We start from the raw sequence: 26,159 nt of genomic DNA, 5'->3' as shown, positions 1-26,159 counted from the left end.
CACAAATCAAAAAAAGTAAGGAAGCGGGGAGGTGAGAAGTAAGAGAGAAAAGTGCCAAAAATAAAAAGGAGCATGCGTGGTAAATTTTTTTTTTTTGCGTTGCGGTATTTGTTTTGCGTTTTTATGACTACAACTTGCTTCGTTTTAGACAAAAAAAAACACGTAACTTTGGGGTGTCAGTGCCCCTTTAAGTTTAACCAACTGGCTCAACTTATTCGCGTCGTGAGTTACCTTGTTCAAAAGAGAAAAAAAAGAATGACCAGTTTTGGGCAACCTGCAACAGCATTCGCAGACGGTGCGCCCCGTCTGCAAAATGCTTCGGACTGATTTTTGCGGACCGTCTAAGTGAATTTGAAGCCTTGTACATGTTGCAGAATTGCAACCTTCCGAATTGCGGCACCTGGAGCAATCGTCCTTTAGAGGGAATAGAACTGGGGCACAAAATCTCACGGTACCACTGTTTTAGTATGTCTGCATTTGGCTTTAACAGGATTTACTCAGTAGTCTTGTGTCAAGTTTTACTGGGTGGTGATGGTGACACTTGCGATTGGGGCTGCAGTGCCGGGAGAAGCTGGTGCAGCGTGAGCAGCTGATGCTGCAGGACTACCGGGTGAACCAGGGCCTGTCAACAGCCTGCTTCAAGGACATCCGCATGTACCACTGCCGGGACAAGACTTCGGAGCGGCGGGAGTTCCGCCTTGCCCAGATTCTCCTCTGCCTCGAGAACGCCATTCACAATGGTAGGAGCTGAAATACACTGTTGCACCATGCTGTTGTGCAGTTGCTCTAGTGTGCGATAACAGTACCGTAAAATCGAAAAGGAATGCCCACCCGTGGTGAGGCGGTAAATGGGGGAAAAATATGGCGTGGGCAGTCTTTCAGTATGAGATTGCACAATTTGATACAAAAAAAAGTTCACGCTGACACCCTTTCAAAATCTTTATTTATTTTTTGCCGGGTGATCCATTATGGGTGTAGGAAGATTACCCAATCAATATTTTGCTACAGCGTCACATATATTTTTAAGTGAAAAAACGCAACTGCTCGAAACCAAAACGTGACTGGGGAGGAAGAAGAAATGTAGAGGAGGAGAAACTTAACGGAAGTCACGTGTTGTGCAACTGTTTTCTTTTTCAATCATCGTATTTGCAGTTTTTTAAAAGTGCCAAAAAATATGTCTTTTTTTTTTTTTTTTTTTTAAGTTTAGTGTGTGCCTTTGATGACCCATGACTTTGATTATTGTGCTTAAACCCTAGAAAACGGCACGTGACCACAGAGAACAGAGTGAACGCGACTCAAACCGGCCAGTTCTTGATCGGCGGTTTTCGGGGGGGCAGAAAACAAATTTAGATCGGCAAATTGTGTGTGGGTAGTTGGGCTCTCATATGTCATGTACAAATAAAGACCTTGGCGAGCATAAATATCCTGTCAGTGTCCCTTTAAAGGGATACTCCGGCGATTTTTTGAGCTACTTTTCTGAATCCTCGACGTTTGCTCTTTCCGGCATGCTGATCAGTGTCGAGAAATTCATAACATTTATTGTGAAATCAGCATTCAAAAATGTTGCAAAAACCAACATTCAAATATACCCGCACTTTTCAGTGCCGTGACGTCATTGGAAGGCAGGCCTGCCAGTGAGCAAGCAGTCTAAAAAATAGTCTATGCCAAGCATTTGCTTCGTGCTGGTGTGCGGGTACTGTAGCGAGCTTCCAAAGCATTCATTTAACACTGGTCAGTTGGGAGCAAAAGCTGCAGTCCAAAGTGAACCCATGCCTTCCACTAGCGTCACTTTTTCGTTGTTGCCAGTAGAGACTGTCAGTTTGAAAAACACGGTAAGGACCAAAATTGTAAATTCAGTAACTTTGCAAAAGACATATATTTTGGCCTGATATTTGGGATACTATTTCAGCGATGTTTGTTGGTGTGTTAGCAAATTTTCAGGCAAATCAGTGTCCATGAAGAAGTCGCTGGAATACCCCTTTAAGCATGTGTGAAGAGCAGATTTTGAGTTTGAATCAAATTCGAAGCAAATAGTGGATTTGGCCGAATATTTTCAAATAGATAGAGTAGTTTCTTAGTCTTTCCCTACTGCACCATGCCTAAATAAAAATGCAGTCTAACCTGGATAGTTCGAATTCAAAGGTGATCACAAAATAGTTCATATATCAATAATTTGATATACAAGAGTATGTTAAATTAAGCTAGAGTTGAAATTTCCTGGCGTCTCTGCTAATACCAAAGGTCACGACGAAGGGGAGCATACCAAATGGAGCATCCAAGAGCTGCTAAATACAGCAGAGCATAGTTAGTGGAGACGGCAGACACCGCCGCACAACCGTTGTCCCGAAGATTTTTTTCTTTCTGCTCATTTTATTTTGGGGCTAGGGAGTCACGCAGCATCATTGGCAGTGTTTGGGGAAAGGGTGCAGGCTACCGTTCTGACAGTGAGCACTCCTTGCTCTCCCTACGTGCGCGTGCCCTTCCCCTTGCTTTTTCTATCCTCCACTTTTTTTTTCTGGTTCATTGTCTCTCTTTTTTCACAACTGCTCTTTCACTGCGTATCTTACCGCTCTCACGGCGTGTATGCTGGCTTGGCGGTCTGCTGGCCCTGCAACGCAAGCAATGGGCTCGCCACCGGCGCAATCAGATTGTGGGAGAAGCAACGGGCAGTTGGGCTTCGTTTGCTATACTGAATGTCCCTCCCATGGGAGTTCGATACAGAAAGACAGCGCTCTTATTCGCGACGACCTATAGGGGGCACCGCCACCAAACGAACATAGTGGCTGGGAACAGGTCGCGTTGCGTCGTGTCGGCTGGGCCGGCAGAATGGGTGGCGCATTCAATTTAACAGTTTTTTTTGTTAAATGCCCTATTTTATAGATATTTGAACTTTGACTGTTAAGTGTAGCCGGTGTACATAAACTTGCAAAGCTTAGTTTTGTTTTCCCGGTGCTTTGTGTTCTTTTCATGTCAAAATTTTGTTTCGGAGATTTCGTTCAAAACCGGAACTATGGGCTCCGGAGAGATAGTAATAGACTCTAATCAGTTTTAATCAGCTAAGGAAAGCAGCGATGGCTACTGAATTGTTCCATTGAGAGTAATTTCCAGCTAACTCGGATGCCTCTGTCATGCGACTTGCCTGTCCGCCAAATCGAGCCCCAGTCGCCTGCTCGGTCAACAACACAGGCTGCAGGAAAATTACAAAAATTAAGCAAGCGCTTGTTGAACTGAGGAGCATGTTAACTCGCTGGCCCCCCACTAAGTGGCTCATACTCATATTTCAATTCAGGTATTGGTAGTAATCGAGAAGTCATTTTGACGAATATGTGGGTTATGTATAATATTATGTACTATGTCCCACTAAAGCGGTATTAGTATATTCTTTGGCTTGAAATATGAGCTTAGTTGACTAGCTTTTAGGTGAACTGAATAAAAGTGTATTTGACAAACAGAGAAATACTACTTAAACTCAGCCAAATGGTTCTAGCCCGCAGCACGGAGACGAATGCGGACAAACTGGAGAGTCTTCGTCGGAGAGTCACGCAGACCCCGTCTGCATCAAACTTGACTTAGAATCCTGAAGGAAGAAATTGACTATTTTTTTTGTGGCCGTACAGCCTGACCAATGTAGACGTATATTGCTGCTGGCTTCGACTGGGGCATCGTATAAATATTGGAGGTGCAATAAATCATAATGTCGTGACAGCTTCTAACTTTGCGAGACGCGTCCCCCCATCTTTTGAAACCAGACAATTTCCCTCATTAATCGTATGCAACGAGCAGGTTTTCCGAGGTCAAGTAATTGCAAAATCAGCCCAACTCTTTCAGTGTGGTCCAGAGGCTTTTTCGGCAAAAAGCAGCTAAGGTGAATAGCCAACACACGGACCGGCGTGGGTGGCTCAATCTTCAAGTTAATGGAACACAATCAAACTCAAGAAAGGCAGCTGTCGAACCTTCCCATTCCCTTGACTGCAACATTGGTGTTCCCTTCGGCGAAACACCTCGTCTGTTGCCCTCCGTCCACTGTTCTGCATCCCTATAAAGAAACCACCTATCAGTTACCAAGTAGTCGTCACTTTGTATGTGATTGAGACAGGCAAGAAATCGTAACGTTTTTCCGTGATTCCTCCCCATACAAAAAAAAATTGAAAGCACGCAACTGTGTGTTGTAGATTAAACAGGCGTTCAAACACATGATGGAGGGAATCAATCTACTGAGGCTTTACCACACTAATGAACACTTGGGCAAACTTGAGAAATATTCGGACCTTCGTCAAATTACATTGTTCGCCACCGCGCCGACAACATGTGTCCGCAAAAGCCGCCAGAGATGCGGAGAGGCGCAAAGCGACCTGTTCCAGCTGGTTCCCGGTTTTCCCGCTTGGTGCCGTCCGTTTTGCTGGAGTCGTGAATACTATTACATCCAATTTTCAAGGGGATGTTTGGACTGTTTGATATAAACAATAATTCGAAATACTATAGTGTGATATTTCCAGGCTTGACTGTACAGCTGAACTTATGAAGTTTGTTCCCAAGTTTCCATTTCTAAGCCAAATTAATTTTTATCTATTTAGATTTATGGACTGGCATCAGAAAGTCCATTGCTACATTGGGAAGGCAAGTAAATGATGCACTTAACATAAAATTAAGCCTGCACATTGCTTGCACTGACATCACATCAGCTGCCATTGTGGTGGCCTCGCTGCCAAGTGCATACTGTTTGTAGTGTACATTTCACAGCACAGAAATTGTTTTTCTTGGCAAGAACACGCGCTATGGACCACCAGCATGGCGTGGTGACATCCCATACAAGCCATGCATATAGATGCTTAGCTACACCTAATTACCTCATCAAGGGGATTTATAAATCTGCCTTGAGAAACGAAAAAAAGGACAATCGTGAATGATGGATGAGTGTTGTCAAGGCATCTCTGCCCAACATATACTCTTGCATTATAGCTGCAGTTTAATGTAAAAAGTGTAGTGTAGTGTTGATATCAACAGTTTAATATAAAAAGTGGAGTGGAGTGTTGATATCAACATTAACGAAGTTTCCGTTTCTTTTTAAATACAGGTACGTGTGCACTAACTGTGGAGAGCGCTTCTTGCCGAGCAGCGGTGCACTGCAGAGAAGTGGCACCCGTCGAAGCAAACTCTGCGAGTGTTACTTCTCCGCAGTGCACCAGTGCTCGGTAGGAGGCATGCTCAACGTGGCTAACCCTCTGCGATCAACACTTGGAAAAATATGAATGCTGAAGCTTATCTTGAAGTGAACATTCAATAGCGTATTATTGAAAACTACTGGTAGAAAATTAAAATATTAATTTTTAATATTGTTTTATCTTGGCACAAGTGAGAGAAAATGTGCCACTTTCTCCCAAAATACTGCGATTTCACTGCATTATCGCAAAGGAAAAAAAACATTTTTTTCCCGACATGTGGCTGTCATCGGACACCTTTCGCTCGATTTCAATATTGGGTGCAGAGTGCCGTACCCTGCCCACAGTGACGCTTAAAAGGGGACGTATGTAGTCGTTTCAGTCACGTCGTCACTATCTCGGCAGTGTGTCGTCGGCGCTTCCATCAAGGTCGCTCTGCCTAGATACTGACGATGGGATTGAAAGGACTGCGCCACTATTGTAAGCGTCATTGTGGGCAGGGCTCACGGTACTCTTTGAGTGCAATATTAAAATCGGGCAAAAAAAAAATTGCGAAAACTGAACAGCGAAGATTTAAAAAATTATTATCTTTTTGCAAATTGTTTAAATTGTTTGAGCCTCCGAAAGTAATTGCCGTCAATTCTGTAATTGCAACATGACCCACGAGATACCGTATTTACTCGAAAATAGGTTGACCCCCATTAGTGAACCCACCAAGAATAAAAAACAAAACAAATTGAATATAAGTCAACCTTTTTTCTTTTCTTTTAGGAACAGGGGAAAGTTTGGGCAAAAGAAACAAACAAACCTTTAATTACAGCTATCGGCTAAATCACAGGGCGATGCGGAAAACTTAATCGTCAGAACTTTTGGACATGTCATCGTCATCCGAAGCTTCGTCAGCTTGGCAGACATCCTTGCAAATTCGCAACAATATCTCACTGACACTGTTGTAAAATGGCGGCAAAAAGAAACGAAAGAATGTGGAGACAAGCAAAGTGATGAAAGACCAAATACAAAGACGCCAGTAGTGTTGGCAACGCCGCGAGCCGCTGTGAGCAACACGCGAGCCGCCGCAAACAACAAACAAAAGTAACCTCCGTTTTTTCGTGTGCACGTTTGCGAGGGAGAGGGATGGAGGGAAAGGTGCATGGCGCATCGTGTTCCTCTCCCTCCCCTTCCCCCTTGCTGAGCAAGGGGAATGCTACAGGCGCCATGGCGAAACCCAATGTTTGAGGGATGTGCGCGAGAGCCCCGCGGGCGGGCCGTCAGTTGGTGCTGTTTCGGTTGTTTTTGTGCACCAAAAGCTTTTTGAAACAAGAAGCGGCGCGGTACTACGGCAACGCCGGCTGGGTGACTCGATAAAGTTATTTTCGAAAAAAATGTACAAACTTTACCAAATTTTATCTCCACATATTCTTTCTTTCGTCATTCTGATATTGCAAATACATTACTTGATTGGTTTCTGATTGGTATTAACTAAACTTTTAAAAGAAAAAGTTGATTTTTATGGAAGCTTTCCCTCAGTGCATGTAAGAGTAATAGAATAACACGTGCTGAAATGTGCAGTATTTATCTGAACATACGCACCGTAACAAAAGATAAAGTGCCTAGACGTTTCTCCGTACTAGCGCTAACAAATACATCTCAACTTGCGGTTTGCCAACGATTCCTTGCAAAATTATTAGCGCAAGGAACACTATCATCTCTTCGCGGTCCACCGGTTTCCATGAAGAGCCCCGCGCTGCGGAATGCGGGACCGCGTAGCAGTTTGCCCCTGTCACAATGAGGTCGACAAGGTACCAATAAGAGAAAAACAACCTTGAACCAGCCGAGAATGTCTTTTTCGTCAGTGGGTTGCCGCAGAATCCCAGGCACTGCACAAAATGGGAAATCTCAGAGGCGCGGGTGGCGGGTTTTCAGTGTTTACGCGGTTTACGCGTTGCCACATTTGAACACTAGCCAGCGCGTCGTCTTCTTCGTCACTGTAATTGTTGTCTAAGTCAGTTTCGTATTCAAAATCCATGTCCGACTCACTTCCAGAGACAGATTCGATGTCTTCATCGTCGCTACTGTTCAAACTGCCGCAAGAGAGAGCCCGTTTCCGAGGGCCGTCACCGGCATCACTCAAGCGTGCTGCCATTTCTGATCACTGTTACAAGGCTAGATACGCGATGGATGGATGGATGAACGAACCTGTCTCGGGTTTGGCAGTGAAAACAAACCCTCATTTTGGCTGGACAAGTGTTACCCGTCATCGGCGATATTGGTACAACCTTCCATGACGAGTACAGCTCGGGCCAGGTGGTTGAAGGGTCAATGCCCCCAGTAGGGTCGCAAAATTTGGTTGCGAATGTAGGTTGAAATTCTTTGATCACGATTCTAGGTCGACCCTTAATTTTTGACATTTCTGAAAAAAAAAAAAAAAAAGGTAGACTTATATTTGAATAAATGCGGTAATTAATTAAAAAAGTTAACCGATTTCAGTGAAGTAACCGACTTAACGTGACTGTTCTTCCCTCATCTAATGTCCGCCGAGCCCAATAAATAGATAGTATAACTGTGTAACTGCCGTCTTCTTTATAGAAACACCTGTTAACACCCTTCATACATATTGGTGTACATTATACCGAATACGCACAAAGCCAAAGAAGTTGGAAGTTCGAGTCCTGTTTGCCTGCGGGTGCAGACTACCCTGTGGTGCCAGAATGTCATCGGGAGATCCTGGAGCACCGGCGGTTTCTCATGGAGAACTACCAGCTGACGCCGGACCTGGCTGCAGCCTGCGAAGCAGATATTGGACACTTCTGTCGTCCCCGGTTGGAGCAGAACGGCCGCACTCTGCACTGCCTGATGCGCAACTCGAGGCCAACTGTGCCAGGTGCCAAGCGCGTCTCCGACCAGTGCCGCCGCAAGGTCTCCTGCTTTGAAATCCTTTTTTTTCTGTTTTGGTTGCCTGCGACCGGTGTGCTTAATGTAGCTGTCGGTAGCCACACGGTAAAAGGGAGCGGTGGTGTGTCCGTTTGGAAAATGGTGTGCGAGGACAACCCTGGTTTTGCATTCTCACAAATCTACATTAGTGTTTTCTTATTGACATATGTCAGTGGTTGGTTTTCACGAGACACTAGGCAATTGACAAAAAGGCAAGTGTGAGCGTTCAGCGAGTCTCATTTTTTTATTTCAATTGCTTGCAAAGCCTTATTAAAAATCTGAATATGATGCACTCTGAATTAGAATCTGTACCCGTGAGAACCAAATGAGTAATAAATCACCGAGCTAATGTGAAATTCAAGATACATGAGGAGTGACCTTGTGGTCAGTGTTTGCGATAAGTTGCGGCTTGATTTATGCGAGTTATTTGCTGTAGAGGTACCTGCACTGTGCCTTGGTGTCTCAAAGTACCATTGCATTGCCTTTGTTAGAAGGCAGTTGTACAAATGCTGTTTGTCATTTTGGGAGGCTAGGTGCTTCACATACATTTTGGTGCACTGCGTCTTTGACCTTGTCCCATGAGATCACCATATGCAGAAGTGAGATCTGTTTAACCGCGGGTCGTTGCTTCCGTTCTTGAAGCTGGAAGAGGTTGTCAAGTTGACCGGTGCTGGGGAAGACTGGCGGGTGGACCCCGTGCTTCAGGAAGCCTGCCAGCCCGTCGTCGATGTTCATTGCAAGGATGTCAAGCCTGGCCACGGCAGGTTGGTTTAGGTCCAGCCTTGGCACAACCGGGGCGCGGTCGGGTTGTACATTGCACTTGGTCTCGCAGAGTCATGTCTTGCCTCATGGACCACGTGAGCAGCTACCACATGAGTGACAACTGCCGGGAGGCCCTGCTTCAAATTCAGTACTTTGTGGCTCGAGACTTCAAGTAAGTCTTGGGTGTTTCTGTGCTGTTCTTCTGCATACCTTTCTCCCCTTTACAGCCTGGCAGGCATCTGACTTTTCATTTTTTCCGCACCCGTATCACGAAAGAGGTTTGAACGGGGCTTGCTCTCTCTTCAGGCTAGACCCTGTGCTGTACAAGGAGTGTAAGACTGAGGCCTCTACATACTGCAAGGCCAAGAAGGAGTGGCACGACGACCCGAGCAGGATGGACCCCGAGCGGGGGCCCATTGTCTTGCCTTGCCTCTACCGCTATGCCTACCACCCTGACAAGAGCGTCCGGGTACGTTTGGGGGCTTTCGTGGCTGTGCAGGTGTGCTGAGCACAGGTTGTGCTGGGCACGCTTATCGTCAAGCTGGCAGACGAGCAGATTGGCGACGAGCATACATGTCGCAGGCACGCAAATTATTGACTGCCTGACTGTGCATTGCCCGTAAGTGGAACGTAAAGCTGCAGGAATGCTTTCAAAGGTTGTGGCAAGCATAGAGCATTTGAATTTTAAGACTTCCAGCAATCTTTTTCCTGACGGTTCCATTTATTGTTTTGAATTGTGTAGAGTGGTGATCCACAATCAGGTGAACACTTAAATCCCTTTAGTCCCACTTATGAGAGGCTCGTAAAATTCGGTCAGTATTGTTTTAGGGTCCCTTTATAAAGAGCCACAGAAGGTCAGGAATATAACTTTTTATTGGCTAATGAGAATTTTTATTATGAAAGAAAATTATAACCAAGGTGTTGAACCAAATTTCAGCTGAACGTCAGGTCATAGCCATTACTTTTGTCATAGTTGGGGCAGAGCTAAAAACTGCTTCTTTGTGACAATTTTTGCATTGCTAAAGTTGTGTGTCTATTTTTTTATATCACTGTCAAGGTCAGTGCTGCATAGAACCATTTTTTGCGGTTTTTGTTTTAATATACGTTGTAAAAAATAAACCATTTTTGTCAACATAACTCAAGTTCAACGAATGCCAAAGAAACAGAATTGGTGCTTATTTTCTGAGCGAACACCTTTTTCTAACATCGAGTACCACTTTAATGTGCATACCTTTTGAGCTTGTGAAGCTTCAAAGTCGTCAAAAGGAGGACAGAGGAAAGAATACACGATGTGAGAAGTGAGCAGGGGAGGGGTAATTGCTGCACTGGAAGTCTGGGAGCTTCGTTTCCGTTAACAATAACTGCATACACATCACTCAGATATGGTGCTACTTAACCCCTTGCCTAGCAATAACAAGTGTCACTCATGCCACCCCTTACAGACCATAAAGACAGACCACGAGCGCGACTCGTGTTTCGGTTTCGGCACTTGTCTAGCGCTCTCTCTGGCAGATGGCAAAACCACCCCTGTTGCTTTATTTACCTTGGGAAGTTTGCTCATTTGCTTTGCTGTTTGACAGGGAGAGAATGCTTCATTTAGCCAAGAACAAAAAAAGCAGCCACTTGTGAGCGTTCATGCTAAAACAACATGGCTTTGGTGCGGAGGTCCACTTTAGCTGACAAAGAGATAGAAAACTTTTTGTTTTAAATGTAATGCTCAGGCATATGTAATGACAAATTCTTCGGCCTTTTTGATTTTTAGGAATTGGACGATAGTTTGGTGGGAGTGATAAAATCAGTGTGAATCCTGAAAGCATTCTGTCAACTTCGGCATCTGCACCACAGTGGGACTCTGACCAGAAGTCCTGATTTAGAGCAAGATATGACACCTGGAAGTCGAGGAAATATTTTGTCTTATTTTAATGCAAATTGCCTGTTTAGTAAAATAAAATTTTGCTTTACGTTCCTCAAAGAAAAAAAATGATAGGCAAGGGATTAATGATCTTGGCACACGTTTTCTTCCTTTGTGCGCTCAGTTGTCGAAGCCGTGCCTTTACGAGATCCGGCGAGTGATGCGCCAGCGGGCGGTCTCCATCGACCTTCATCCAGAGATTGAGGAGCCCTGTATGGTGGACCTGGCAAGCCGGTGCAGTGACCAGCTGGGACCTGGCCAGGTGTGTTGTTTTGCCATGACCGCCTAGGTGCTCTTAAACTGGCTTCTGCACCGCTTCTCCTGGCCTGTTTGTCGTGATATCACAGTTCAGAGTAATTACTTAAAGCAATTTGTGGAAAGCTTGGTTATGTGGTTGCTCTAGTCTTCATTTTTGGGAGCAGAAATGTTAAAGGGGTGTGGAAACAAAAATTGAAATATTCAAATTTCGTTTGGAAATGAGTCGAGCATGATGGATAATAACCGTAAATGATAATGGCACGTTTGTATTTTGAACAACTGGCTATATTTTTTGTTCCAAACTGTGCATTCGAGCAAGTGCTCGAAGAGAAGCGAACGGAGAGCGCGATGCGTCATGGGATGTCCGGCGCAAAGAAAAACAGAAAGAAAAGATTCCCTGCGTTCGTGGAGTAGCAAGGCAGGCGTGGTTATGAGCTTTGCCCTTGGTGGCGTTGTCAGCGTTGTGGTAGTGTCAATAGCGTCAGCGCATTACAACCGAGCCGTTCGAAACACCCGTGGGGTGACGAGCATGTGGCTGGCCCAAGGAGCACGTAGCTTCCACAACACTGTCAGCTTAGGGATGAACGGGGTGGGGAAAGCAACTTTTGTTCGAGTTTTGAGCGACAGGCTAATCTTCTAGGGAGAGAGTGGCTGTGTTCGGTTGCACGAACGCGGGTCCGAAAAAGAGGGGAGTCCTTCCTTTCCGTCCTCTTGGACCGTTTGGTACAATGCGCGACTTGTGAGTTGAGGAGGAAAGCGAAGAGGGAAAATGTTGAAATGCCAAAGAGCGGCGCTGCTCCGAAGGATTCCACAACGTTGCTAGACCACCTCCCAAATAGGCTCCGCATGCATCCACCAGGTGCACATTGAAAGATTGTTTATTTAGCTTTAAAATTAGTTTTCTTGTGCCTTTCAATGGAAGACTGGTGTTTTTGATGGTAGGGTGCAACATGCAACACATTCAAGCTAGAAAATGAGCGCTGGAATTTCATTTCCCTACCCCTTAAACAACTTGGGGGTGAGGGTTCTTAAATATTTTTTTCATGAATTAACTTGGCTCACTAAAATACAGTTTGCAGATGTATCTCTTAATGCTGATTTTGAATCTGCAATCAGATTTAAATTATCAATATATATTGCAGAATATATAATCTTAATTAGTTAATTCCTTAGCGATCATTAGGGTAACTTCTCACTAAAATTTTCTTCTAATACATATATTGATTTCTTAGGGTCCACCAGACATTTTAAAGGGACACTGACACCCTCCAAAAATGTTTATTTTTTATTTTTTGCCAGGTGATTCATTATGGTGTCGGAAGACTACCCAATCAATATTTTGCTACAGCGTCACATTAATGTTTAATCAAGTCTAAAAACGAAATAATGGTTAAGAGTTGAGCTTAAGAGAGACTGCTCAAAACTAACTGGGGAGGAAGAAGTATAGAGCAAGAGAAAGTTACCAGAAGTCACGTGGCTGTGCAGCTTTTTTTTTTTTTTTTTTTTCAATCAATGTATTTGCAACATTTTAGAAGCTACAAAAAATGGGTGTCTTATTTTCAGTCTATTTTTAATATTGAATTTGTGCCTTCGATGACCCCCGACTCTGAGTACCGTATTTACTCGCACAATGAACGCACCGCACCCCCCAAGTCGGCTCTCAAAATTTCTATTTTTTTTTTTTTTTTTTCACTCGCGTAATAAACGCACCCCTAACTCGGACGTCAAAATTTTGACCCCCTCCCCCACGCGCGCGAAATGAACGCACTTTTTTATCCTGGTGCAGCGAGGTTGCGAATGCATGGGCAGCGTGGGCGAACAAAACGCCTTGCAGAAGGCGTTAAAAAATTCGCAAAGATCCAACAGAAGCGAGAAAAAACGAACATGGAGAGGAGCTTTTTTTTTTTTTTTTTTGCGCAGCGCAGTCTGGACTTTGGGTTCGCGCACCGCCGCGCCCAAGGAGGTAAGAAAGAGAAACCCTCTAAGCGAACCAAACAGCTTGCAAAAGGTGGCAAAAAAAAAACAAAAAAAAAACACGGAATTAAGAGAAAACAAAAACAAAAAGGAGCTTTTTTTTTCTTTTTTTGCACAGCGCAGTTTGGTTAAGGGGGTCGCTCCCCGTGCGCAAGGAGATAAGAAAGAAGTGGAGAGCCCTCGCCTAAGCAAACAAAACAGCTTGCAAAAAGTGGCAAAAAAAAAACAAACAAAAAAAACAAACAAGAAATTAAGAAAAAAAAAATGCAGTTTTTTTTTTTTTTTTTTAACAGCTTAGTTTGGTTATGGGGTGGGGCGGGCGCGGCGCGCAAAGAGATAAGAAGTTACTTCGATTTTTCAGGATAAAAGGACCGTTCATTAGTTCATTATGCGAGTAAATACGGACGCAAAAATTTTACTTCGCGTAATGAATGCCCCCTTCCCCCCCCCCCTTCCCCCCCCAAACTTTGCATCGATTTTTCGGAAAAAAAAGTGCGTTCATTCTGCGAGTAAATACGGTATCTGGTGGTTGTGTCTAAACCATAGAAAACAGCTCATGACTACAGAAAAGAGAGAGTGCGACTCAAAATGGCCAGTTCTCAATCGGTTTTCGGGTGGAAAGAAAACGAATTTCGAGTTGCATATTGTGTTCTGGGTAGTTGGGCTCTCATATGTCATGCACAAATGAAAACCTTGGCGAGCATAATTACCCTGTCAGCGTCCCTTTAAGGTTAACAGAATGTTTATAAAGCAGTGATATTTATTACAAATAAATCACAGTTGTGAAAGGGATATAAGACGATAATTACCTTCAGTTGTAGCTAATTACTTTTTATATATTGAATTCAGGACAAAATGACAATATTTAGGATGCAGTTCCGTTTTTGTAGACATTGATAATAAGTTCCCTGAAATGCATTCAAGAGGAGATTATCAGAACCCCCTTGTAAGGCAACGGCACTTGACAAGGAAGGAAAGGCCAAGAAAATCGCCCTCAAACTTGGAGATTAAATTGAGCCGTTATATTTTGTAGGGAGATAGTGTGGTCTGTAAAAATTTGAAGTTGTGAGAAGAAAAAAAAAAAAATGTTTTAATGTGAAAGCATTACCTATCCCATGGAGCGGAGCTAGCGGCGTCTGTAACCTAAAAAAAACGCGAAGGAAATGCCCATTCTCCCATTGGCTGAGCAAGTAGGCTCCTGGATTGCTATCGGCGGCTGCTTCACGAGAGCGCACGCTTTGGTGCCACTCATGTCAGGGTCGCCGGAGGTAAGGAGGGGGGAGGAAGGAGAAGGTGGGAGGGTTGCGGCCAATTCACGAGGGTGCGCGCTCGGCCACCGGCTGCATCCTCGGCAGAAGCGAAACATGGCCGTCCACGCCAGTACACCACAGACAAACTAAGAGAGCGGAAGAACAGTGATGGTGATTGCTGCGCCAATGGACCTTTTTCCATTAAGCTTCTGCGCATGCCTACGCTCCCGCTGTTGCCATTTTCACAGGACACCGGGACGCGGTGCCTTGCGAAAATGGTGACAACAACATTGTCAGCCTCTATTTTCGCGCTTATTTAGTTCATTCTGACGCTTTGTTTTTTAGTATTGGTAGTATGGGGTATAAAAAAGCACTGAAAACCGATACAACCGCACAATGCCAATGTGTTTTGACGGGCGGAGGAATGTTGGGCTGCTCTTCTGTTGTAGTCCGCAGACAACTCCCCAGACGGCGCTCGTTACTCGAAAAAGGTCCATTGCGCCAAGGGGCTAACCCTTCTACATCATGCTACATTTTACCAAAACATGGGTAATCTGCGCCAAGCCTGCACCAATAAAAAAACTATTTCGGTCGCTTTTTAAAACCGAAACTAAACTGAGTACTGTAATTGAGCATACGTGTGTTATGTGGCGTAAGCGGCCGCCCGACACAAGTACCCTGCATCAATTGTCCATCCGGTCTGGCACGATGTTCCCGCTGTCTTGCATTTCGCACTCGTTGTCTCGTGGGTCTCATCTCGCGTCTTTTTTCTAAATGTTTTCAACGATACACGCGGGTGTGTGGCGGACGCTTTGATGCTAGCGTGCCGGGTACCAGCCATGCCGTGATGTTGTAAAACGAAACCACGTTTTTGCGTGGCGGGAGTTACTTTGTGAGCTGAAGCACTGCTCCTGAAAGCAACGACCATGGGAAAACTGTATTTCCTCACTGCCTTCTAGTCGCCATGGTCGCGCGACGTTGGGTGTTGCCGTCCCCACGTCGCAGCATATATGGCGCCTTGTAAAATGAAACTAAGCACCGCCGCATGTTCATCAACATTCCTGTTCTTGTTTAAATCATCCGTTACTACAAAAATCCCTCTCTAACTCAGACTGCCGTCTCGAAGTATAGATTACCTAGGTTTCTCTTGTTGGGCTTTCTTTCGAGGGGGACCCCAGTACATGAAAAATCTGCCGTGAAAGAAAATTGGTGAAGAGAAGTGAGCTAAAGCAAAGGAGGCAATATCTGCACGCTGAACCGACACAGTGCGCTTGTTTGCCCCGAGTTCAGTCGTTGTACAGAGTGTTCCAAGAACGTTTTGACATTGACTTGCGATGTCTTGCATCGATGCGCTCAGGTTTTTTCTTTTTTGTGTGTGTTTAGCTTGTACCTTTTTTGCTGGCCTGGCAAGGACGCGCCGCTGGATTGTTTTTTGTCGTATGCTCGACAGTTACATTTTGCATAGAATTTTGGGAATCAATTGGTGACGGATCGGAGTGGCATGGCATCGTTTCGGTTTCAATTGAACAGCCGTTGTCTCCGCTCGCGAGATGAAGCATGTGCAACTGCAAGCCTGCTGAAGTTGCCCTTACGTGCATGCGTACATGATTGCACGACGGAGGCACCAGCAGGGACGCTTGCAATCCATTATTTTATGTTTGCTTACTTTTGACGAAAATCTGGCACGTCAGGAACCAGTAAAACGGTGGCAAGTGGTTTTTTGGAATTGCTCGGCAATGCCTACAGCACTGTACACTTGTGGGATGTCTCAGCAGTAAAAATACAAGCATCGAGTTCCACCACAACACGCCACATCAGACCACAACACAACACTAAGTGCTTTTCGTTTGTATCACACTCAAAACAAATGTTTTTATTTTTCTAAGAATATCTGCTCCAAAAGCCACTTCTGCTGCTCTGAAACACTGTCTTGGGTGCTTCATTAGCCACTTTTGCTGCTCCAGAGCACTGTTTTGGTTACTCCAAATGCCACATTTGCTGGTCCAAAACGCTGTTCTGGCTGCCCCGAAAGGTGCTCCAAATGGCTTAGGCCAATCACATCACTGGAAGAACGGCATTCATTCTTTCGCATTCACAACTCGCAAGAAGTGCTTAGGTGTCCTCGGAATTTTTTTTAAAACAGTCTGGTTACGACACACGTGCCGATAAATTAATTTTATGCTAAAAATTTTTTCTTTTAGAGCAATAGTGACGGCGCGAGATTTATTTTAGTTGCGTCTGAATTGTGCGCGCAAAGTCCATGATGTCACTGAATGGTTATACACAATGTGATGGCCACAGCTTTTCTCCCCGACACGCCCGAAATGCCAAGAGAGAAAACAAGTGGAAAGGAGGTGACTACTGACTAAATTGTGTCTTGCGCTGTCAATATTGCATTAGAGCACAACCCAGCTGTGCTCTAATGATTTTTTAATTTTTTTATTGGAGCTTTAGTGACAGTGGTAGAATTGCGATCCAGCATGGTAGTAGGGGCACAAATGAGCTGGCGATATTCCGAAAAATGGGTTCAGAATATTTTCGAAACAACACTACACACACTCCGTCATGATACGAACTGGTGTGGTTGACCTGTTCTTCTGACACGAATCGGTCCAATATTCAGTATTGCTTTGTGGTCCGTGGGCATACATGACCTTTGACTAGACTGCAGAGTCAGTCTTCTGAAAGGAATTGTTCTTCGTCGTGTCCGCCTGCGCTTAAAAAGTGAAACATCATACTTTCTCAGGAGATGCAGTGTCTTCAGGCCAACTTGGAGAAACTGAGCCAAGAGTGTAGTGCGGCGGTGTCCAACTACACGGAGGAAGAGGCTGAGCACCTGGAGCTCAACTACCCGCTCTACCACACCTGTCAGGCAGTGCTTAAGGACCTCTGCAGCGTAAGGATTTCCTCCCTGGCCCTTTGATGTCGGCTGTTACTAGGTGGAAGGACTCAGTTGCCGACATCTCTGGCCTTGTTCCAGAGTGCACTGTCCCAGGACGTTGACCAAGGAGACCTGCTCAAGTGCTTGGTGGACCACAAAAACAACCCCCGCATGAAAGAGGACCAGGCTTGTCGCGTCTCGCTCGAGCACTTCCAGCTGGTATGCAACACTGCCCTTAACTTCTCCCTACTCCGAGCGTTTGCTCGTTGTCATGCATTGCCGCGTGCTGGGCCAAGTTGGCAACGCTTGCGGCTGTTGCGGGGAGGCATGGGGTCTCAATCCCACCGGCCTAGCTTTCATTTTACCTTTGCTAATCATCTGGAACGTTCCAGTAGAATCTGGGAACTTATTCCGTGTTCCTGACTGGAATGCTCTCGATATTGTAACCTGTATAAAATGTGCGTGGTTGGCAGCATCAAGTCAATCGAGCTCTCGTCGTTGCAGTATGTATGGTTCATTTCTGGGTTTAGTTCCAGGCGCAAGTAAACATTTATTTCCAGTTGTACATTCATGTGCTCTTTTTATTTGTGAAATACTCAGTCACATTGACGAAATTTTTAATGTCTCTGGACATTGCCATCTACTGGTTTGACTTGACTGCCAGATATTCTAGGCTCCCGTGTGCTAGATGTTGAAATGCTCTTTGTCCTTTTCGCTAGCCATTATAGATTGGTACACATGGTCATTTGTGTATACGAATTTATTGCTGGACAGTATTGCGTTGCGATCTTCTACAGAGGTGCAGCTAGGTGGTGGAAGCTACAGTGAAAATATCAATGGATGAACTTGCCCTAGGAATTGGAGTGCACTGGTAAGTTACAGCAGTAAAAGTAAAGCAACCTAAAGAACAAAGACGGGACAAAATATTTTTCTAGCTGATGTTTTGTTCTGTCTTCATCCTTTGTCGCTTTCCTTTTACCCCATGAACTTACCTCATTCCCCAAAAATGAAAAACCTGTTTCGGACAATCTGCAGCGGAATTTTCTGCTTGTGCCTGACCATGCTTTACCAAAGTTGAAAGCTGGGCTAGTTGGTTTAGGCTAAACATAATGTAGGTAAAACAGTGCAGAATGACAAGTACTAGTTGTTTGTCTTGGTTGTTCCTTCTTGCTAGTATTTGTCATTTGCGCTGTTTTACTTACATCATGTTTAGTCTGACCATGCTTGTCTAGTTGTGTGTGCGGTCAACAGATGTCGGAATGTCGAGTACACGCCAGCGCTGAGCTTAGCAGCCAATCTTTGAAAACTTTCCACTATGCCGGCATGCATGTGTACAATTCTGAAAGTGCGATAATTTAATTATTTTAAAAGAAAAACTGAATAAGAAAACGAGAATTTCAATCCCTCGTGGCTCCCCATTTTTGGTATGGAGAGGATTGGTCGAGGTGCCACATATACTCTCGTGTTTCACATTGCGCCATCTTATGGCAGCACATACAACTAGGCAAACACAATCGCGGCACTGCCTGCGAATGCCGTGGCTGGTTTTCCGAAACAGGTTTTTCTCTTTTGAACCAGGCAAGTTCATTCATTGATATTTTCACTCGAAGCTTTCACCACTTAGTCGCACCTCTGTAGTAAATCGCAGTGTGATACGTTGAGAAATCTATCTTTGCTTAAGTGGGTTCGAAGTGTTCATGTACATGCTTTAGAAGCAGTAGTATAACAGAAATGTAGATCAGCTTTGAACACATGGTATACGTCCATTTAGACATACATACCGTAATATCTCGAGAGATAGCCCACCTAAAGTTGAGAGCAAATCGGGTGGAAATATGGAGTGGGCTACCTATTGCTGTACAATCAAGAAAAGTTGAAAAATGCTATTTTTAGGTCATGTGTCCCTTCCAAGCTTGTTATCGTAGCGAGGGGCAACGAAGCAAGGATGATCATACCTCCCAGTCAGCAACGTTAGCTTATATCCAGCCATAGCTAGCTAGCTGCATTTACGCCGAGACCTTATCATTGATCCTAACACTATTACTGCTGGTTTTCCCGCTCATGTTAATTCAATCGACGATCAGTTTAATCCGAGTGACATCCAATTTAATTCAAGCGCCATCCAATTTATGCCCAGCGCTACCCAGTTTAGTCCCGGCGTCAGTGAATTTTATCCACAATATATATATGTGCTTATTTATGTTTGGTGGTTGCGTTTCGCTTACACTTTTGATAACTAGTGTAATTGTTTATAGCATCAGATTTTGTTTAGGACAGCTGATATTTTGATAACTTTTCCGATTACTTGGAGTTATTAGTCGCATGATTGATGTAGCTTAATTGACATGTTGATTACCCTTTTGGTCACCTCGAGTTCTTAATGGTGCACTCGACTTTAATTTAGCTCAATTGGCATTTTGTTTACTCTTTCTTATTAGTTCGACCTATTATTGATACAATTCATATGATAAAAGTGAAATTGCAGTTTGTGATTACACTTTTGATTACTTTGCACAATTATTGACACTTCTGACTATTTAAAGCTTAATGGCGGTACGGCTTGCAATTCTAATTACTTAGACCAATTAAGAATACGAATTACAAGGTAAAAGTTCCACAAACATTTTGGATTACTCTCTCGATTTGAGGAATTATTGACAAAAATATAACTTGGTAGAAGCTGTTTTGTTTACTTTTTGGTTACACGGGTATCATTGGCATAAAACTTTATAGAACCAAAATTTTCATTACTCAGTAGATTACTTTGAAATATAATTGACCAACGTAACTGCATAAAAGTTCAGTTAAGGTTTGGATTAATGTACTACTTTGGATTACTCTGTGTTACTAGTCACCCAATTGACTTTAAATTGACTCAATTAACTTAGTGGTTACTTTTTCTATCTTTTCCCCATATATTAGTCGCACAACTGAGTTTATATCGGCATTTTCAATATTTTAACTAGTTACCTATTTGACTTTATATTTGTCTAATTGCCATAATCTTCACTCTCGTTATTACTTTGAGCTTTTATACAACCGAGTGATTTATTCTCAGCTCAGTTACCACTTTTATTACTCCTTTGATTACTTCGACTTACTATTGATCCAATGGAGCTTAATCCGGCCCAATTGACATCACGGTTACTCTTGACATTACTTTGAGCAAATTATAGACTAACCGATTTATTATGAGCAAGAGTCATGTTATAAGTACTCTTGATTACTTCGAGTTACTATTGACCCAGTGGAATTAAATTCACCCTAATTGTCATCTTAATGAATTGATTACTTGGAGCTAATAATATTCAGCCAATTGATTTGTTATAAGCTTAATTGATGTGATGATTAGTAGTTTCATTACTTTGAGTTACTATTTACTCAATTGACTTTATGTCAGCTAATTGACATTGTGGTGCCTCTGTGATTACTTTGAGTTACTATGCAAATAGTTGATCTATTATTGGCTCAATTCACAATATTATTACTCTTGACTACTACGAGTTACTTTTGACCCATATATTTGAGTAGGGCCTAATTGACATTATGATGACTCTTTTGATTACTTTAAGGTAATATTCAGCCAAATTATTTATTATGAGCTCAATTGACATTTTGATTACTCTGTTTATTACTTTGAGTTACTGTTGACCCAATTAACTTTAATTCAGCCTAATTGACATTTTGGAGACTCTTGATTACTTCGAGTTACTGTACCACCAGTTCATCTATTACAAGCTCTATCTGCATTATTATTGTTCTTGATTTCTTTAAGCTACTTTTGACCAAATGGACTTTAATTTGGCCTACATGACATGATGACTCTTGATTACTTTTAAGACAGGGACGAAGGTAGGAATGAGACAACACAATGCGCTAACTTGAACTAAGCGATATTAGTATATCCTTCGGGTTGAAATATGAGCTTAGTTGACTAGCTATTGGGTGAGCCGCTGAATAAAAGTATATTGACAGACGGAGACATACTACTTAAACTTAGCCAAATGGTTCTATAGCCGGCAGCACGGGGACAAACTGAAGAGAGTCTTCATTGAAGATCCGCGCAGAACCTCTCTGCATTGAACGGAGAAAATTAGTATTTTTTTTGTGGCCGGTCAACCTGACCAATGGAGACGCATATTGCTGCTGGCTTCGACGTCCTCGTAATATAAATATTGGAGGCGCGATAGGTCAAAATGCCGTGACAGCATCTAACGTTGCGAGACTTGTCTCCCACCTTTTGAAAACAGATAATTTTCCTCATTCATCATTTGCAATGAGCAAGTTTTCCTGAATCAAGTAATTGCGAAATAAGCCCAACTCCTTCAGTGTGGTCCAGAGGCTTTTTCGGCGAAAAGCAGCCAAGATGAATAGCCAACGCACCGACCGGCGTGGGTGGCTCAAACTTGAAGCTAACCGAACACAACCAAACTCAAGAAAAGCAGCTATCGAACCTTCCCATTCACTTGACTGCAACATTGATGTTCCCTCCAGTATCAGTTACCAAGCAGTCGTCACTTTGAATGTGATTCGAGACAGACAAGAAATCAAAAAGTTTTTCCGTGATTCCTCCCCATCCAAGAAATCGAAAGCATGCGACCGTGTGCTGTGGAGTAAACGGGCTTTCAAACACGTAATAGAAGAAAACAATCTACTCGGGCTTCACCACACTAATGATCACTCAGGCAAACTTAAGAAATATTCGGACCTTCGTCAAATTACATCGCTCGCCACCGCGCCGACAACACGTCTCCGCGAAAGCCACCAGAGACGCGGAGGGGCGGGGAGCGACCTGGACCGGCTGGTTCCCGGTTTTCCCGCTTGGCGGCGTCCGTTTTGCTGGAGTCGCGAATAGTAAAGCACTCATTACAAATTATTGTGTAGGAAAATTAACTGCTCAACGTGTTCAGAAAGTAGAAAAGCGCCAGTAGAAAAACCCTTTCACTCGGGCAACCTGTGAAATTTCACTAAAGTTCGAAGAAGTTTGATTTATTGACAGTGTTGCCCGGCTGCTACATGAATATTTCGAATTTTGGGAAACAAATCATTTAGAAAGTACTTTATTTTATATTTCATAAAATGGTTACCAATGTTTACACCATATAAAAGCGAAAATGTGCTCTTTTAGCACTTTCATTAGTTATAATGTGAACCAGTGATGCCAATAAACCAGCACTTTTCCTTCACCAGGTAGAGTCGACTAGATTTTCTTTTTTTGCGCATGCACACAAAAGTTGAACTTTAATCAAACCTTTGTCGAACATCACATGAAGGTTAAAAAAAGCTTGGACAGGTTTGCGACATCCCTAGTTTTGCCTGTGCGAGAGTGGCAGAAGTTATCAATGGCGATACAATGTTCTGCTCGCATCTAGTTTTTTTTTTTTTTTTTTTTAAACTTTTTAAGCAATTATATTAGATAGCACTCTCGAGATTTATTTTATATATATATTTCACACTCGAGGTTTATTTTATTGTTTCAATTTATAGAACGCACAATTACATCACATATGGCTATAAAAATGCCACACAACAAAGGGCTTGGTGAAAAAAAAAAAAAAAAAAACGAAACTGATCCTGTCTTGCTGCCATCGGACAGATAGAAACAGAGCAGGCCGGTAACGCACGCATCATACACCTTTTTCAGTGAAAAAAACATCCATAGGGTAATACGTGGCAGGCAGTTTATTCGTTACTTGCTCGAATATTCAAAGTTTGTGCGAATATTCACTGTTTTTCCTGAATATTCGGCTTTGGCTGAATATTTGGGAACTTCCGAATATGCAATTTTCGAATCGAATACGTTTCGAATAAGGAAAATATTCGATTCATATTCAAAATTTTGAATATTCGCTTACCCCTAGTGAAAAGGAACTCAAAGTAATCAAGATTAATTATAATGTCAACTAGACATTATGAAGAAGAGAGTTCCCAAAATGTCAATTCGGCTGAATTAAAGTTAATTGGGGCAATAGTAACTCAAAGTAATAAAGAGTACCTAATCATAATGTAAATTGAGCTCATAATAAGTAATTATTTAAAATATTACCTTCAATTAATCCAAATAATCATCATAATGTCAATTAGGCCGTATTATAGTGAGTGAAAAATAACTAGTAGTAAAAATAGTAATAATATTGTGACTTCAGTTAATAAAAAAAAACTGGTTGCATAATAATTATAATGCAATTAAATGCAAAGGGGCAAGCGAGCTGGATAATAATGATGAAAATAATCCCTGGAGAAGGGGAACAAGAGGGACAAGGGACAAACATAAATCTCCAAACACAGCTAGGTGACTGGTGAGCGAGTTCCCGGGTTCGATACCCGGACCAGGCGGATTTTTTCGGTCGCTCACCAGTCACCTAGCTGTGTTTGGAGATTTATGTTTGTCCCTTGTCCCTCTTGTTCCCCTTCTCCAGGGATTATTTTCATCATGCATAATAACTCAGAGTAATCTAAAGAAGCACAACAATGTCAATTAGCTGACAATCTATGAGTAAATAGTAACTCGAAGTAATCAAACTACTAATCACAACATCTATTGAGCTTATGACAAATGAATTGGTTGAATATTGGCTCAAAGTAATAAAGTCATCAAGATGTCAATTAGGGTGAATTATATTCCACTGGGTCAATAGTAACTCGAAGTAATAAAAAGAGTAATTATAATGTGACTCTTGCTCATAATAAATTGGTTACTCTGTAATTTGTTCAAAGTAATGTCAAGAGTAATCATGATGTGAGTTGGGCCAAATTAAACTCTATTAGGTCAATCAATAGTAAATGGAAGTGTTAAAAAGAGTGATCAAAATGGAAACTGAGCTGAGAATAAATCACTCGGTGGTTATAAAAGCTCAAAGTAATAATGAGAGTGAAGATTATGTCAGACCAATATTAAGTCAAATAGGTCACTAGTTATTCAAAGTTATCAAGATGCCAATAAGGCATCTTGATAACTTTGTTATGTGACTAATATATTGGGGAAAGTGAAAAACTAACGAATACGTTAATTGTGTTTATTTAAAGTCAGTTGGGTGAATTAGTAACGCGGATTAATCTTAGAGGTAATGAAACTCTTAGCTGAACTTATATGCAGTCGCCTTTGTCAGTATTAATTCAAAGTGATCGACTGAGTAATGAAATCTTCGCTTCTATAAAGTTGTTTGTGTCAATAATAGCTATATAACCGAAAAGTGATCGGAATATCAAATGAGCTTCTACGAAGTTACATTTTTGTCAATAATTCCTCGAAGTTATGGAGAGAGTAATAAAAATTTAGGACTTTTATTATGTAAATTGTGTTATTAATAGGTCGAAGTAATTAGAAGTGGAAGCGATTTTAAGTCAGCGGTGTCAATAACAGTGTTGCGGAATGGGCACCCCTATTTTGATTCCAATTCCATTCCTTTCAACTCCTCGTAATGGAGACACTGACCCCGTCCCCACTCCTGGAATGGTTGAACTCCACAATTCTATTCCTCTAATTCCCTACGTGTGAAAAAAGGGCCATTGACAGCCACATTGTATTACTAGAAAAAAGCAGCATAAAGCTGCTGACATCAAACACGGAGATGACTGAAAAAATATGCAAAAGCTTCCTCGGAGCGCTCCTTCTACTATGCCGAAGGGTGGTCGTACAAAGCGCCTCGTGGCACTCGGTGTCACTGTTGACATTGATTGTGTGATCGAGCGTAAAAATCTCACAAGTCTGAACAAACGCTAAAATTTCAAACCACCAATCCTCTTTGCAGACAAATTGTATACCCTTCGCAGATACATGGTTAGCGTGTGGTCTGTTTCATAAGGAGTTAAAAATGTCCAGTTTGTGCGTGGCGCAAGAAGCTATCTTGTTCTCTCTCTTTCAAGTACTTGCACGACAGCACTGCTAATGCACAATTAAAAGCGACACCGCGTATACCTGCCCCAAATGACTGCAGCAAGAACAGAAAACCGCTGACAAAGTGCAATCGGTACACTGTGCCAGCACAAGCGACTCTAGCACCATATTATGGAACCTGCCTTAGAACATGAACTTTTATGTTTGCTGTACGATTCTTGCGATTTATTAACATATTACAATACTTTATTTATCTTCCAAGCAAACACTAGAAGTTCGGCTGGGTTCCAACTTTAAAGCAGGGAGTCGAACCGGTCAGTATTCCGGTTTGGTTCGGGTTCTCGTTCAGTAGCTTTGCATTTTGTTCGGATTTGGTTCTGCAGGTTCAGTAATGCTTTTAAAATAGTGGTTCGGTTATCCGTTCCACCAAGCGCAAACCAGTTCAAACTAGTTCTTAAAAAAAAAAAAAGATCCACACCTCCCAGTCGTTAACAAGAAAAGTTGAGTTAAACACAGCGTCATCTGCATTTAAAGAAAAAACAGGTCATCAGAAGCCGTGCTGCAGAAGCGAGGACGCAAAATAAATATGTGCTTAATTTCATTTTGTGATCTTGACTTTTTAACGCAAACACCGTTTTATGAAAATTACGTGGTCAGGTGCTTGGAAAATACGAAAGTACAGTACTCGCATGTGAAGCCAATCAGCCAGCGCGCACAGTGACAATTGTTACCCAAGGTAGATAGATGAGAAATATGGGCAGTGGAGTAGGACTGCTAGCCTGGGGTCCTTACGGGCTTGCACAGTACTGATACATGACCGCACGCCGGTACGATGCTCATCCAACCAACTGAACGACTGAGTTGAAGAGGAGAAAGAAAGCGAAGGCCAATTGAAAGACGATTACAGGAAAACCTCGTTATAACAAAGTTGAAGGAGCGATCGTAATTATTTCGTTATAACCATTAGTTTGTTATAGCCAATGTTCATTTCTTCCCTAATAGCAAGTAAGGGGAATTATGATTGCTTTGTTATATCCATTAGTTTGTTATATCCCATTTTGTTATAATGAGGTTTTACTGTAAAACAAAAATACAGCGGGCGTCTTGCTGTTTCTGGAAAACGCAGGAACAAAAAAATTTTTCTTGAAGCAGCGTCCAAGGCACTGGGCGACCGGCGTTGCGCTCGTCGCACCTT

At 42.8% G+C, this 26,159-nt stretch overlaps 1 protein-coding gene across 1 annotated transcript in view; it reads left to right on the top strand.

Moving 5' to 3' along the window:
- Positions 1–26,159, top strand: part of LOC8030477 (Golgi apparatus protein 1) — a 55,396-nt gene that overhangs the window by 13,481 nt on the left and 15,756 nt on the right. The window contains exons 6-13 of the mRNA XM_029981445.4: positions 560–740; positions 7,849–8,075; positions 8,733–8,854; positions 8,923–9,024; positions 9,159–9,321; positions 10,889–11,026; positions 16,993–17,142; positions 17,227–17,346. Coding sequence (XP_029837305.3) covers positions 560–740; positions 7,849–8,075; positions 8,733–8,854; positions 8,923–9,024; positions 9,159–9,321; positions 10,889–11,026; positions 16,993–17,142; positions 17,227–17,346 — 1,203 coding nt within the window. The remainder of the gene's footprint in view (positions 1–559; positions 741–7,848; positions 8,076–8,732; positions 8,855–8,922; positions 9,025–9,158; positions 9,322–10,888; positions 11,027–16,992; positions 17,143–17,226; positions 17,347–26,159) is intronic.

The sequence above is a fragment of the Ixodes scapularis genome, unplaced genomic scaffold (assembly GCF_016920785.2).
Source record: "Ixodes scapularis isolate PalLabHiFi unplaced genomic scaffold, ASM1692078v2 PGA_scaffold9__187_contigs__length_104089568, whole genome shotgun sequence".
In the NCBI taxonomy this organism is placed as follows: Eukaryota; Metazoa; Arthropoda; class Arachnida; order Ixodida; family Ixodidae; genus Ixodes; species Ixodes scapularis.
Note: the sequence above shows the minus strand (reverse complement) of the source record. Positions and strands in the feature narration are given on the sequence as shown.